At 45.5% G+C, this 16,140-nt stretch overlaps 1 protein-coding gene across 8 annotated transcripts in view; it reads right to left on the bottom strand.

Moving 5' to 3' along the window:
- DPF3 (double PHD fingers 3) overlaps positions 1-14,519 on the bottom strand; it is a 717,329-nt gene extending 702,810 nt beyond the window's left edge. For 3 of the 8 annotated variants that reach the window (XR_013264877.1, XM_077464597.1, XM_077464593.1), the window contains exon 1: positions 14,149-14,512. Coding sequence is in view for 7 of the 8 variants with exons in the window: in XM_077464597.1 (XP_077320723.1) it covers positions 14,149-14,180 (32 nt within the window). In the remaining variant the exon portion in view is untranslated. Of the gene's footprint in view, positions 1-14,148 lie in introns of all 8 variants that reach the window. The other 5 variants (XM_077464592.1, XM_077464596.1, XM_077464595.1 and 2 more) reach the window with 3 other exon arrangements.
- Between the last annotated feature and the right edge of the window lie 1,621 nt (positions 14,520-16,140).

Here is a 16,140-nt window from a genome sequence, read left to right as displayed (position 1 = left end):
GGGTACACTAGTGAGACTAGGTAATAAATGGCGGGTGCCCTGAAACTATAAAAAAATAACTAACCAACCAGCGTCACCTGTAACAGTTATATGGTGATCACTGGTGAAAGGGTTAACTAGGGGGCAATTAGGGGGCTTTATGCGGTAGTATATGGGGGTCCCTGGCGCTATAAAAAGCTGCAGCGAACCTAAATACCTACCTGCCTAACTAGCGTCACCTGTGACACTAATACAGCGATCAGAAAAACGATCGCTTATTAGGCTGGGTTCACACTGGAGCGATGCGGGAACGCCACGAATGCGCGGCGGGTTCCCGCATCGCATGCCTCCCGGCGGCAGTTCACACTGCCCTATGCGAACTGCTGGGAGTGTCAGTGAAATGTTACTGACACCCCCAGATCAGTTCGCATATCGCAGTGCGATCTGCAAACTCGGATCGCATGGTGTGAACACCCATGCGATCCGATTCTGCTGCGGGCCAAAAAAAGGGTCCCGTGCGAATTTGCGGCGGGTGCGGCGGGTGCGGCGGGTGCGGCGAATGGCTGAACTCGAATCGCACAGAGATCGGATGTGATTTGCACTGCAGTGCGGTGCGAATCACATCCGTTCTCATAAACCGCTGCAATGTGAACCCAGCCTTAGTGACACTGGCGACGGGGGGTGATCACGGGGTTAAACCTTTATTGGGGGGGTTAGGGGGGTACCTTAGAACTAAAGGGGGCTAACCCTAACTGCCCTAACAGTTATTAGTCACAAATGACACCCGCCGGGTGATCAGGGGGTTAAACCTTTATTAGGTAATAAATGGCGGGTGCCCTGAAACTATAAAAAAATAACTAACCAACCAGCGTCACCTGTAACAGTTATATGGTGATCACTGGTGAAAGGGTTAACTAGGGGGCAATCAGGGGGCTTTATGCGGTAGTATATGGGGGTCCCTGGCGCTATAAAAAGCTGCGGCGAACCTAAATACCTACCTGCCTAACTAGCGTCACCTGTGACACTAATACGGCGATCAGAAAAATGATCGCTTATTAGGCTGGGTTCACACTGGAGCGATGCGGAAACGCCGCGAATCCGCGGCGGGTTCCCGCATCGCATGCCTCCCGGCGGCAGTTCACACTGCCCTATGCGAACTGCTGGGAGTGTCAGTGAAATGTTACTGACACCCCCAGATCAGTTCGCATATCGCAGTGCGATCTGCAAACTCGGATCGCATGGTGTGAACACCCATGCGATCCGATTCTGCTGCGGGCCAAAAAAAGGGTCCCGTGCGAATTTGCGGCGGGTGCGGCGGGTGTGGCGGGTGCGGCGGGTGCGGCGAATGGCTGAACTCGAATCGCACAGAGATCGGATGTGATTTGCACTGCAGTGCGGTGCGAATCACATTCGTTCTCATAAACCGCTGCAATGTGAACCCAGCCTTAGTGACACTGGCGACGGGGGGTGATCACGGGGTTAAACCTTTATTGGGGGGGTTAGGGGGGTACATTAGAACTAAAGGGGGCTAACTCTAACTGCCCTAACAGTTATTACAGTCACAAATGACACCAATGCAAAAAAAAAAAAAAAATGACATTGGTGTCACTGTGACTGGGGGGCAGGGGTAATTGGGGGGGTGATCGGGGGGTAAAGGGGGGGTGTGAGTGTGCCTGGCATGTTCTACTGTGTGTGTGAGTGTTTGTGCAACTTACTGATCCGCTCTCCTCCGTGTCGGAACGAAAAATACCGACACGGAGGAGAGAATACATCACTTCCTCTCCTGTGTTTACATTACAGGAGAGGAAGTGATGTCACCGGGGATTTCTATTCGTCGGGAGCGATCGCGAGGGGGTGGCCATGAATGAATGGCCGTCCCCTCGTCCGGGATCGCTCCCGAACGAATACCGACCGCCGCAGGCACCGGGCGGGGGCCCGATCGGGCCCCCGACCCGCGGGAGGCAAGGGACGTACATGTATGTCCTTATGCCTGCCCGTGCCATTGTACCGACGTACATCGGCGTGCGGCGGTCGGCAACTGGTTAATGTAGAAAAATGTAAAATAATGAATTTGGGTGCCAAAAATATGAATGCAATCTACTTACTAGGGGGAGAACCTCTGGGGGAATCTAGGATGGAAAAGGACCTGGGAGTCCTAGTAGATAGGCTCAGCAATGGCATGCAATGCCAAGCTGCTGCTATAAAGGCAAGCGGAATATTGGCATGCATTAAAAAGGGGATCAACTCCAGAGATAAAATGATAACTCTCCCACTCTACAAGACTCTGGTCTGGCTGCACCTGAAGTATGCTGTTTAATTCTGGGCACCTGTCCTCAGGAGGCATGTGCTGGAACTGGAGAGGGTCCTAGGAAGGGCAACAAAGCTAATAAAGGAACTGGAGGACCATAGTTATGAGGAAAGATCACGAGCGCTGAACTTATTCTGTCTAGAGAATAGATGCTTGAGATGGGATATGATTTCAATGTCCAAATACCATACTGGTGACCCCACAACAGGGATAAAACTTTTCCGCGCAAGGGAACATAAAAAGACACACGGTCATTCACTAAAATTAGAAGAAAAGCGGTTTAACCTTAAACTGCATAGAGTGTTCATTATGGTAAAAGTGGTAAGGATGTGGAATTCTCTTCCACAAGCAGTGGTTTCAGCAGGGAGCATTGATAGTTTAAAAAAAAACTATTAGATAGGCACCTAAACAACCACAACAAACAGGGATATAGAATGTAATATTGACATAAAAACACACACACACACACGTTGGTCTTGATGGACTTTGTCTTTTTTCAGCCTTACCAACTATACTATAACAGGTGACAACGTATTGCCATTTTCCCCTTCACTTCTTGTAAATGAAAGCTATCATGACTGGCTTTCTAACATGTCACATTTGACAATTTCCATGTTATGAATGGCAGGAATGCTTTGGAGAATACTAGAACATAAACAAAAGTGTTCGGCGTGTTCTTGTTTCTGCCAGCCTTTCCTATAACAAGGACTAGACACAGCACTGAATTTAAAACAATTTTACTTGCTTCTCCTAGAGCCAGTTCTTACTGATCAGATTTCATTGCATTCTGCAACGCAGGCAGAACACAAGGCAATGCACAACCCAAGTACAGCACATTCTACATATGTGCTCTGCTGCAGAACGTTGTAACCAATACGGTGCAACAGAGGATGAAAGTCACAACCTGAGCTTCAAAATCATTTGTTTCAATAAGAACAATGTCTAGTTTCTGTATGCTACCTGTGGTCTACCTTCCCTACCCTTCTGCCCACTACCATAAATATTTCCTAATAATATACACCTTCAAGGACTAGATTACGCTACTTAGACCAAGTGATGTGAAATCGGCCACGAGTGCTATTTTGGCTGGCCATAGATGGGTTCATTTCTTTCTATACACATCTGCCCCTCCTCTATAGCATCAGGATCTGTCACAGTTGCCCATTTGACTAATTCCACAGAGAGTAGCAGTACTCTGTGGCACACAGGCCTGAAATGGTTAATAAAATACAAGCAACCTGCTTATTAGATTCATGTAATTTTGTTAATAAGGAAATGGTCGAACCTTCCCTTGCAGGTTATTAAGCTAAAATAAGGTTATTTTCTAAATGCGCCTACAGATGTTAGATGGTGGTCAGCCATGCATACACCACGTGGTCACCAAATCATCTTTCTACAGACAGAAGTGTTTGTACTGATCAGTGGGACCTACCAGTGCTTAGGGAATCAGTTATATTAAAGTGTTACTAAACCCAGGACCTGCATTCCCTATATCTGGTCTTCCATAGTACACAGAACATGGTAATACAATAGTTTTAGTAAATATAAACTGCTAAATACCCTTTCTCATCAGCAGTCTTGTGACTTTTATCAGTTTCAGGTTAAAGCTTGTAGGAGGGAGTTTTCACTCTGCTCTGTCTATCTTATCAAGATGCAGGACCCCTGACCCCCTGTTTGGACAGTGCTGATTAGTACTCTTGCAAGAAACATACAACTGTCTAGCAATACACACCAAACTGAGCATGTGCAGCTTGTCCCCAGGGCTCTCTTCTATCAGGAGATGTATTGGGGACAGTGGAAGAACAGGAGGAACAGAGAAGACAGGATCAAACAGCCTTTTTACACAATGCAGAAGATTAACCCCTTAGGTTTCACAGAGAGTATAACAAGAATGCTTTACTGCATATACATACCGATTTTACTGTTGTGAGTTTAGTAATACTTTAACCACTTGCCGACCAGCCACAGTATATATACTGTGGCAGGTCGGCTCTCCTGCGCAAACAGACTCGATGTCCACCGGCCACCCCCAGTGAGGAGAGGCAGAACGGGGAACCCAATTCTGTCAGGGGACAAATCTGAGATCTGCTATTCCTAGTGATTAGGAACAGTGATCTTTTTGTTGTCCCAGGCATCCCAGCTCCCACACAGTTAGAACACACCCAGGGAACACAGTTAACTCCTTCCCTGCCAGTGTCATTTATTCATTGATCAGTGCATTTTTGTAGCACTGATCAATGTAATAATGTCACTGGTCCCCAAAAAGTGTCAGATTTGTTCGCTGCAATGTCGCAGTCCTGCTAAAAATCATAGCTCGCCGACATTACCAGTAAAGACATTAAACAAATAAAAGTCCATAAATATATCCCCTATATTGTAAATGCTATAAATTTTGCGCAAAACAATAATATGCTTATTGTGATTTTCGTTACCAAAGAAATGTAGCAATTATTGGCCTAAACTGATGAATACATTATATTTTTTTATATTTTTTTGATATATATTATAGCAGAAAGTAAAAAGTACTGTTTATTATTTTCAAAATGGTCAGTCTTTTTTTGTTTATAGCACAAAAAAATAAAAACCGTAGAGGTGATCAAATATCTCCAAAAGAAAGCTCTATTTGTGGGGGAAAAAAAGATATAAATTTGATTTGGGTACATTGTCGCCCGCCAGTGCAATTGTCGCAAAAAATAGCCTGGTCATTAAGGGGGTAAAATCTTCCAGGGCTGACGCGGTGAAGGAAACTATTTTATTTATTTTAAGTACTTATATAGCATCGTCAATTTACGATTTACGCAGTGGAGTATATTATTTTTAGATAGATAGATAGATAGATAGATAGATAGATAGACAGACAGATAGATAGATAGATAGATAGATAGATAGATAGATAGATAGATAGATATAGTTCAGTTACATCAGTTCCTGCACTCAAGGAGCTTACAATCTACAAACATATTGTTAGAAAGGATAAAATATTCTTGAATTTTGTTACAAACCTTAGAATCATATTTAAAGAGCCTAGCCTGCCTGGCATTGTGCAGTGTGGCCTAGCTAAAATAAGATGTTAATACCTAACAAAGCAGAACCATTAGTTTTTCTATACATTTCCCTTAGCTAAAGTGGTTGTAAACCTCAGACATAAAATATATACAAAGTATATCTTTCTATAGTTTTAATATGTCTCAAGTAAGAGCACTGAATGTCATTTTGTCTGCTGCTTCATTCCTCTGCTATCAGCATGAATCACTTCTGACAAGTTTTCCTGACACCAAAAGAAAAATGGTGACAGAGGGGGGATGTACAGCTGATTGACAGCCTGTTCCAGTGAGCTCTGTGAAGGAGGGTGTGTCTCTTCCCTCCTATCAACTCTCCGAGCTCTTCTCACTGTGCCCTGCAGAGTGTAACTTCAACTCCCCGTCCTTTTTTTGAGGCAGCCAAGGCAAGCTTTATACATTTTGGACTGTGAACAAATGTAGAGAAGACAGTAGGTAATTGTGTACAACTTATGTAGTATTTGTTTTGTCTCTGTGTATCATCCAAGGCCAATCACTTCACTGATTATATGTAGGGTTTACATATCACGATTTTTTTTTTTTTTGCTTAGAATAAAGATCACATATACATAAAAAAAAAAAAAAAACGTTTGGGGGTTCCAAGTAATTTTCTAGCAAAAAAATACTGATTTTAACTTCCTGGCCAGAAGTAGTACTGATAATTCTCCTAGTGATAAAGTGGGTTTCTGCTGACCGTGCACCTTAAAGTGGTTAAAAACCCGGGAAAAAAAAAAACACCTTTAAGACAAAGGCATAATGAGCCGGTATGCATCACATACTAGCTTATTATGAAATACTTACCTTAAATCAAAGCTGTTGCTGCACACCACTGTGATCGGCAACATGAAGTTATTTCTGGGTTCGTGGGCTCTGATGCTGCGATTGGCAGGAGCCGTGATGATGTCACTCCTGTGCATGCGCTTGGGAGCCGCCGGTAACGGTGCGCCTGCTGAAAAAACGGAACGAGCGGGGACGTTACTTCAATGTGCATGTGCCGATGATGTCGGCGCAAGCGCATATGGTAAATATCTCCTAAACAGTGCAGGTTTAGGACATATTTACAGTGCCTACAGGTAAGCCTTATTATAGGCTTACCTGTAGGTACAAGCAGTGTAACTAGGTTTATAACCACTGTAGCTAAGAAAAACGAAAACTAAAAAACTTGCCTGCCATCATCTTCAACAATGAATCACATCACAACCCATGTTATCCACCATACATGTACTGCAGGTGATTGCCAGCTGCTGTACATTTGTTGGGGTTCTATTCTAAAAGAATGACTCTACAATACATAGATGTGAAGGAAGCCTAAAACATGAGATCAATGCTCTACAATCTACATGTACATGTCTTTCACCAGTGGTGGAGTAGGCCTTTCTGTATACACCTGTAATAATTAGTTTGACTTCCAACCTCTGACTGCTGGGCAGAACAGCCAACCACTAGGTGTCAGACGTTTGGGTTTCTTTGAAGCCCAAGGTGCAGGTGCTGACAGAGTAGTTTAGGGGTATATGTATATGACCACATTTTAAATATGTAAACTCACATTCTAATATTTATATGATAACGTGTTCATTTTCAGCAATATTACCCATAAATCCATGAGACAAGGATCATTCTTTTTGCAAGGAGACTTTCCATAGAGCTATCACCCCTAAGGTGGCACCTTATCAAGCATTGCACTGTGGTGTCATTGCAGACAGGTCTGAACAATCTGTGGCCACGATTTAGGTGTCAAACAGTCAGAGCTATTTATCATAGTGCTGGGAACATTGTGTTAATAGTGGACTTGGGGACCTTTCCTCCATTCTCCCAAAGATATAAAGCCCAAACACCATTCAGTCCTCAGAGAATTACTATAACACAAGATATTAAGCATCCTGCAACGTAACAATCATTTTATATAAGCATTTTGGGTCACCTGCAAACCCTTGGAACAATGTTAAAATACTACTGCTGAATTGCAATCTGAAAACTAGCCCACACTTTGCATTGCAAATGTTTGATATGGGACTACTGTACACAAATTTACATTCTGGAAATTTCCAAATATACAAGCAAAAATTGTATGCATGTGAATAGTCAATTGTTTATCTTTCCTTAACATTTCTTGTTGCTTGCTATAATTGCATATTTACTTCTAATTGTACTTGCACACTTTACTGATATTTTAGCATAAGTATTCCTGGGCAAAAATCACATTTAACGTTCATATGCGTGTAAAATACTGACTAAGCAACTCCGATTTCTGTATTTTTTAAGGCTGTATTTACACAGGAATGGAGAACTTTACCTCTCCAGCAGTTGTCCATTCCCGACTGCAGTAGGGGGCAGTGTGGTGCACAATTCAGCGCATCACACACAGCTCCACCTTTTCATTTTATTTGTACAAACTTTATTTGAAGTGTACAAAAGTACACCTCATTCATGTCGCTGTACAGCAGCATGAAAAGCAGTAATAGATCCCCTGCAGCCAGCAAGAATACACCCTCCCACCCCCTCCCCCAAAAACAATCCCCCAAGCAACAATGGACCGCTTCCAACAATATACCTCCACAGCAACAATAGACCCCCGGTAACAACAACAAATCTCCCCCACAGCCAGCATCAATAGATCCTCCTGCCCCAAAAACAATAGACCCCCTCCCTCAACAGTAGATCCCTCCTAGCAACAACTGACCTCCCAGCAACACAAGATCCATCCCCAGCAACAAAAGATCCCCAACCGGCAACAACAAAACCTCCCTGCAAAAATAGACCCCGCTACAACGACTAGAATGGAATGATTCCCTAGCAGCTAGTATCAATAGACCCTGCAGCACACCCCAGCATGCCTTGCCATTACATACATTTAGTGTTGGAGGTGCCAGAACTGTGTTACCCCGCATTCCCGCTGAAAAAAATCCTTGCTGATAACAATGGTCTGCATTTAGATCAGTAAATTAAATTTAAAAAACGCCTGTATGCCCAAAAACATTTAGACAGCAGTGTGCAAAAATCCAAAATGGATGGGAGACATTTCAATGCTATTGACAATGGAGCCTGGGGAATGGAGCCACCTGTTTTATGGTGGACATTAGAATCGAATATATGGGAGACAGGTGAAATGATGTCTGGGCAGCAGAAGTGAACAGAATGTGCAATTGGGATGCAATTCCCATCAACTTTTCTTCTTCAATTTTGGAGCACAGAATGTGTTTTGGGCAAAATCATTTCAACTTACAGCTTAGTATCTAAAAATGTCTAGCAGCCATGCTGCTGGTGCAATGTGCTCTCAGTCAAGAGTATTTAGCTAGAGCAGTGTTTCTCATCCATTTTTCAGTCAAGGCACCCTTTAACATTCTGCACAATATCGAGGCACCCTATTCAGAGATGTTAAAAAAAAAAAATGATAAGACAGTAACATCCATACATTGAGGACACCCAATGTTAGAGGTGATTTATTCTTCCAAAGCATATACCCCTATGCACCACACTGGTACCGACGGACTAGTATTGCAATGTTTCTCTCCATCATTCAGCTATTGTGACCCTGGTGCTGATGGAGGAGGGGCAAACAAGGATGCTGTGCAGGAGCCCGACATCCTCCTTATTAACCATTGATGTCATTGGTTGTTAGGATGCCAGTGGCTAGAAGGTTGAAATAGTGTACATTGAAAACCTGTGGCTTTGTGAAACTAAAAGGCAGGCTTGATCCATCCCCTAGCTTATATACAATTTTTGGGCACATTTTAGGCATTTTGCCAAGGCACCCCTGAAGAAACCAAAAGTCAGCCTAGGGTGCCTGGGAAACCTGGTTGAAAAGGGCTGAGCTAGAGGACCATAAAGTACATTTGGACCTCCTGATATGCCTTTGTAGTCTGCACAAGTATGGACTATACTTGAGCAAATATTAGTGATATTTTTCTTGCCTAATAATAATAGTAGAGATGTCAAAATAGTATTTGTGCCACCATTATAACAGTGGGGATTACCATTTCCTATAACATTTAGATGTCACATCTAATGACTGACGATTAATCAATGGTACTGCAAATAAAAGCATGCTGCAGTGCAAGAGTGCCTCAAACCCTGCAAGGTTCATTGCAAAGGTCATATTCTCATGAACCTGAGTCCAGGTCATAAATACAGTTTGTATTGGAGAACCGTTTTAAGGTGTAGTTCAATATAAGCATATGTCATCTGATGTTACTACATGAAGAATAGGGAGATGGCAGGCTGTATTAGTAAGGGCCGTCTTGGTGTGTGGGGGTTATTTTTTTTTGTTTACAGAAAGCAGTAAAGCACAAAGAAAAAATGTTGCTTTATAAATAAATTAAACAAAGGGTAATAATTAGACAAAATCCCCTGTGGCAAAGAACATTTCAGGTGAAGGCATAATTGGGCGTTCTATTTTGAGCAAGGAGAAAAATCAGAACCCTGAAAAAAAAAAATGAAAAAGTGAGTTTGCAGTCAGAAAACTGCAATGTACCTGGCTGCCTGACATTGCAGAATGTTCCCCTAGATCCACTGTCAGTCACAATGCCCCAAATTCATGGAAATCCACCAATACTGCATAGTTCACAATAATAAATGATACACAAAGCAGAAAAACAACACAATGCACGCCAGGCTAGACTTTGAGATTCCCCCAACACAAGCTGGGTATACATAAGTAGAAATTCGAAAGAAGATACGCAAGAATATTCTTGGAAAAATTTGTATAAAAATTCTAAATCTGAATGTTGTTTCAAAGTAATTCAAGATTTTGTTTGCTTTTAACAATCAGTTTTGGAATGTATGGAGTTTACTGAACGAATATCACATACGCTATTAGAAATTTATATATATTTTAAGAAAAATGTTTAATCCTGCTGCTTTGAATTTCCTCATCACTACGGTCCAAAACTATTTGAACCCACTAACAATTAGAAATTTGAGTGTATTCACAATAAGAAATGAATGAAATCCGACTAGTGTGTACCCAGCTTTACTGACGGCTCCATTGTCATGCTGGCTTCAGGAAGGAGTTGCACATCCAAAACACTCACACGTCATAAAACTATGCAATATGTAAACACACAGCAACCCTGCTCCCGGACCATCCAATCATCACCCTATGAAGTTCAACCAATCCCACCACCATGGAGGCTGACAACACAAGTCACCCGGAGCACTATGGTGACCGATGAAAAAGTCATTATTGAAATGAGCAAACGGCTGAGCTGACGATCATTAGCATGAAAGGATGTCTGCCCGGGCAAGCAGGGGCTTGATGAAAAGAACATTTATTGAGCTGCCATGTCAGTGCAATGCTTTATTAGCCAACCTTGGGCATGAGAAGAGGTGTCATTAGCTGATCACCTCGCCCAATAAAGAATGCTGCAAGAAGAATAATAAAAGGAGTAAATGATGTTTAACTGGCTGAGAGGGAGTGTGTGAGGACCATGCCACAGCAGAGAAGTACATCCCTCTATTCCCTCAGGGCCAGCCTCACATCTATGTGCTTTTTACTGTGTTTGCTGAAGCGCAGAAACAAACTACAATCCATTGAGCATTATTCCCTATGGGTCCCTTTCACATTGATGCTATGCCATTCTTTGGAAAGGTGCAGGGACTTTATTTACAAGACTTCAAGGGAAGTGCATGAAAATGCATTTTTGGTAAGGTTTTGTGTTTAAAAAGCAGTCCCCTCGTCCAAAAATACCCCATGAAGCTTGAAAACACATCAACCACACATGCACAGGTGTGAACCTAGCCTTACACCCCGTACACACTATCCAATTTTCCGACAACAAATGTTGGATGTGAGCTTCTTGGCTGAAAGCCCGATCGTGTGTACAGGGCATAAGACTAAGTTCCCACCTATGTGTGTTGCAATTGATTTTTTCTGGTGCGTTTTGCTTGTTTTGGGAAGTTTGTTGTCAAGCAGGTGAAAAATGCAGAGGTCTATGGAAGAAAAATGCACAACAGAGCGGTTGAAAATGCACAGATACGAAAGGGTCACATAGGAAATCATTGTAAATGGACTGTAGTGCGTTTCTGCGAACCACAAAATGCTGAGGGTCAGTTTGCATCAGGTGCAGTCAGGTGTGTTTTAAAAACTGTAAAAAAAGCAGTAGAAACGCATATGCAAGAAAAATGAATATATTCCAATGAACTTAGTTTACACCATTGTGGTGCTTTGGTGTGCATTTAAAGCCTCATTCACACTGGGCGATAAAATGTGTGCCCCGTGCAGGGCCAGGTTTTGCCAGCAAGGGGAGGCACAGGTGTGTCCCCCCCCCCTTCTGGTGCCAGCCTCCCATTGTTGTCTATTGGGACACACAGCTACATGGCCACCACTGATGTGTCCCAATATGACATCTGTGTGGGTGCGTATCCTCAGCGTTACCCTGTGTGTGTTCAGGGACCGTGTCTCAAATTGTAAAACAGCGGCTGCATGTCCCAATAGACAACAACGAGACACCGACACTGGAATGAACAGAACACCTGTGCGTCTTTGCCGGCAAACCAGGTGCCTTTACATGCATTTCATTGCATCTAATGCATGTAAACGCACACTGCAAATGTAAGAGTGGGCAAATGCAACTTAGTAAAGAAAATAAATTGAAATAAATGAAAAAAATATTCAAAAAACAACTCATATAAACGCTGTGAAAAAACGAACATGCAGAGATGCCCAGCAAGCGCAGAAACTGTGGGGGTAAACAAGCCCTAATCCCAAATTGTCTGCGGAGCGATCGTCAGTTCTGTACCCCCCCCCCCAAATTATATGGGGCACAGATAACCCACATGTGTCACCCAAACCAGTGTCAGTACTGGACCCCCCCCCCATATTATACAAGGTGCCCCCTGTGTCAGTACCGGACCACCCCATATTATACAAGACCCCCCATATTATACAAGGTGTCCCCCCTGTCAGTACTGGACCCCCCATATTATACAAGGTGCCCCCTGTGTCAGTACTGGACCCCCCATATTATAGAAGGTGTCCTCCTGTCAGTACTGGACCCCTCATATTATACAAGGTGTCCCCCTGTCAGTACTGGACCCCCCATATTATAGAATGTGTTCCCCCTGTCAGTACCGGACCCCCATATTATACAAGGTGTTCCCCTGTCAGTACCGGACCCCTCATATTATACAAGGTGTCCCCCCTGTCAGTACCGGACCCCCCATATTATACAAGGTGTCCCCCTTTCAGTACCGGACCCCCCATATTATACAAGGTGTCCCCCTGTCAGTACCGGACCACCCCATATTATACAAGGTGTCCCCCTTTCGGTACCGGACCACCCCATATTATACAAGGTGTCCCCCTGTCAGTACTGGACCCACCATATTATAGAATGTGTCCCCCCTGTCAGTACCGGACCCCCATATTATACAAGGTGTTCCCCTGTCAGTACCGGACCCCTCATATTATACAAGGTGTCCCCCCTGTCAGTACCGGACCCCCCATATTATACAAGGTGTCCCCCTTTCAGTATCGACCCCCCCATATTATACAAGGTGTCCCCCTGTCAGTACCGGACCCCCCATATTATACAAGGTGTCCCCCTGTCAGTACCGGACCCCCCATATTATACAAGGTGTCCCCCTGTCAGTACCGGACCCCCCATATTATACAAGGTGTCCCCGTCAGTACCGGACCCCCCATATTATACAAGGTGTCCCCCTGTCAGTACCGGACCCCTCATATTATACAAGGTGTCCCCCCTGTCAGTACCGGACCCCCCATATTATACAAGGTGTCCCCCTTTCAGTATCGACCCCCCCATATTATACAAGGTGTCCCCCTGTCAGTACCGGACCCCCCATATTATACAAGGTGTCCCCCTGTCAGTACTGGACCCCCCATATTATAGAATGTGTTCCCCCTGTCAGTACCGGACCCCCATATTATACAAGGTGTTCCCCTGTCAGTACCGGACCCCTCATATTATACAAGGTGTCCCCCCTGTCAGTACCGGACCCCCCATATTATACAAGGTGTCCCCCTTTCAGTACCGGACCCCCCATATTATACAAGGTGTCCCCCTGTCAGTACCGGACCACCCCATATTATACAAGGTGTCCCCCTTTCGGTACCGGACCACCCCATATTATACAAGGTGTCCCCCTGTCAGTACTGGACCCACCATATTATAGAATGTGTCCCCCCTGTCAGTACCGGACCCCCATATTATACAAGGTGTTCCCCTGTCAGTACCGGACCCCTCATATTATACAAGGTGTCCCCCCTGTCAGTACCGGACCCCCCATATTATACAAGGTGTCCCCCTTTCAGTATCGACCCCCCCATATTATACAAGGTGTCCCCCTGTCAGTACCGGACCCCCCATATTATACAAGGTGTCCCCCTGTCAGTACCGGACCCCCCATATTATACAAGGTGTCCCCCTGTCAGTACCGGACCCCCCATATTATACAAGGTGTCCCCGTCAGTACCGGACCCATCATATTAGGCAAGGTGTCCCCTTGTCAGTACCGGACCCCTCATACAATACAGTGGTGGGAGGGCAGACTGGCACATGTGTGAGGAGAATGGGGAGGGGGAGAGGGGGGGGACACAACTTGACAGCCCCAACTTCTAGAAGTGTGTGGACCCCCTCCCCCTCCCTCGCCCGGACCTGCACCGAGCTGCCCCCTCACTCCCTCCTGCACATAAATACCGGAGAGAAAACAAAGCTGCTGCCCCGAGCTGTACCGCTCCGGGGGGGCCGTGCCCGCTCCGGGGAGTCGGTGCACTGAGGGGGGGCGGGGAAGGCGCCCTTTTCTGGGCACGGAAACACGCGGACGGTGCACATTGGTACTCACGGTTTCAGGGGGTTGTGAATGACAGTCGCCATCTTGCTACAATGTAACAGAATATTGTCTGTCTCGGAGTTCTGAAGGTTCGATGGGGGGGTGTGGGGGGGGGGTTGAGGGGACGGGCGAATCAGCGTGAGGGCTACCGGCGTCGCGGCCAATGGCGGCCGGGTGGGCGTGTCGTGGAGAGGGGTGTTCTGCGAGGTATTAGGGAGCTGTCAAAGCGACAGAGGTCACTCCCTCGGGTGGCCGGACAGGGAGGAGGGAGGAGAGGGGACCTGACTGCCCCCAAGGGGTGAAAGCAGTGCGGGGCAGTGTACAGGAGGAGGAGGGGAGACAGGAGAGGGGCTGAGCGCACTGCACTGGCCGCCTGTCGTGACCAAGTGGCAGCGACTCGCCTGCTGTGTCCACGCTGGAGCGGAGCCAGGTCGTCAGAGCGCAGACTCTCCCCGCTCCCCCCACCCCATGTGTATTCACAGAGCTGACACTCAACTTTCCTGTCTGTAGATTGTCCCCCCACCCCGTCCTCCTCTTCCCCCGGGGCTCCCTGGCGGTACTGATATATGAGTTCCCCCCTCCTCCTCCTCCTCCTCCTCCGGTCATTTCCAGTGTCAGCTCCATGGCTGTACCCGGAGAGAAGAAGGAGGGGGAGGGGGGGTCACCTCATATGGTCAGCCGCAGAATGAGAGCCATTGCCATGGGGAGGTCACCGCTCAGCAATACAGATACAGATCTCATCTGCATGGATTTCTGATGTTTTTCTTTTTCTTTAAAGAGTCCTATTAGTTTTCTGTTTACAATCAGAAGAAAAGGTTTTCTATTAAAATCGAACTAAAGGAAAAACTTTCCCCCCCCACTGTCCATAGAGAAGTGTGGGGTCATACTGGTGCATCATGGATACAGAAACCCCTTCTACTGCACCCACCAGGGCAGGAACCAGACTGATGATGGGGGGTATAAAATATTCAGGGGGGAATAACGTCACAAATGTGACAGATACAGGGAATCAGTATTCCCCAATCACTCAGCACAATTCTCCACCAATCACATCTGACAGGTGTGCCAAGGCGGAGCAGGAGTGAACAGGGAACACAGTTGGGAGCATGAAATTGTCTAAAATGTCTTGGTATGGTGACATCTTAAGAGTTCCCTTCACTGGAACTAAGGGGCCAAGCCCAACTCCTAACAAATGATTTGGACCAGTGCACAAAGTTAGGTCCATAAAGACATGGATGAGCGAGTTTGAGGAGGAAGAACATGACTAGCCTGCACAAAGTCCTGACCTCAAGCTGATAGAACACCTTTGGGATGAATTACAGGGGAGACTGCAAGACATGCCTTCTCGTCCAACATCAGTGCTTAACCACACAAATGCACTTCTGGAAGATAGGTGAAACATTCCCATAGGCACATTCCTAAACCTTGTAGACAGCCTTCGCAGAGGAGCTGAAGATTTTATAGCTGCAACGAGAGGGCCAACTCAATATTGAACCCACGGACTAAGACTGAGATGCCATTAAAGTTCATGTGCGTGTAAAGCCAGGCGTCCCAATACTTTTGGTAATTTAGTGTAACAGTACATCACTTTGCCTACAGCGGCCGCTCGCCTGCAGTACGTTGTGGGCGGGCAGTCGCCAAGTGGTTAAATCAAGTGACTTGTCTTCCTCAAACAGCCACTAACACTCCCCATACAATGGTCTCTCCTTCTAAGGCTTTGGTTGCCATGTCATGCCAGAATATGATAGAATCTATACCAAAAAAAAAACTCTGCACGTCTGACCGGAGCAGATGGAAGCCTAAAGCCCCGTACACACGACCGGACTTTTCAACATCCAAAGTCTGACGGAATGATTCCTGCAGACTATTCGATCGTGTTTGGGCTGCAACGGACTTTTGATTCGCAAAAAGTCTGACAGACTTTAGAAATTAGACATGCTTCAAATTTTTCGGCCAGAATTCTGCCGGACCCAGTTCCTACCGAGAAATTCGCTCGTGTGTATG

Source organism: Lithobates pipiens, unplaced genomic scaffold (genome assembly GCF_037356315.1).
Source record: "Lithobates pipiens isolate NorthernLeopardFrog02 unplaced genomic scaffold, aLitPip1_a1.2 Scaffold_30, whole genome shotgun sequence".
In the NCBI taxonomy this organism is placed as follows: domain Eukaryota; kingdom Metazoa; phylum Chordata; class Amphibia; order Anura; family Ranidae; genus Lithobates; species Lithobates pipiens.
Note: the sequence above shows the minus strand (reverse complement) of the source record. Positions and strands in the feature narration are given on the sequence as shown.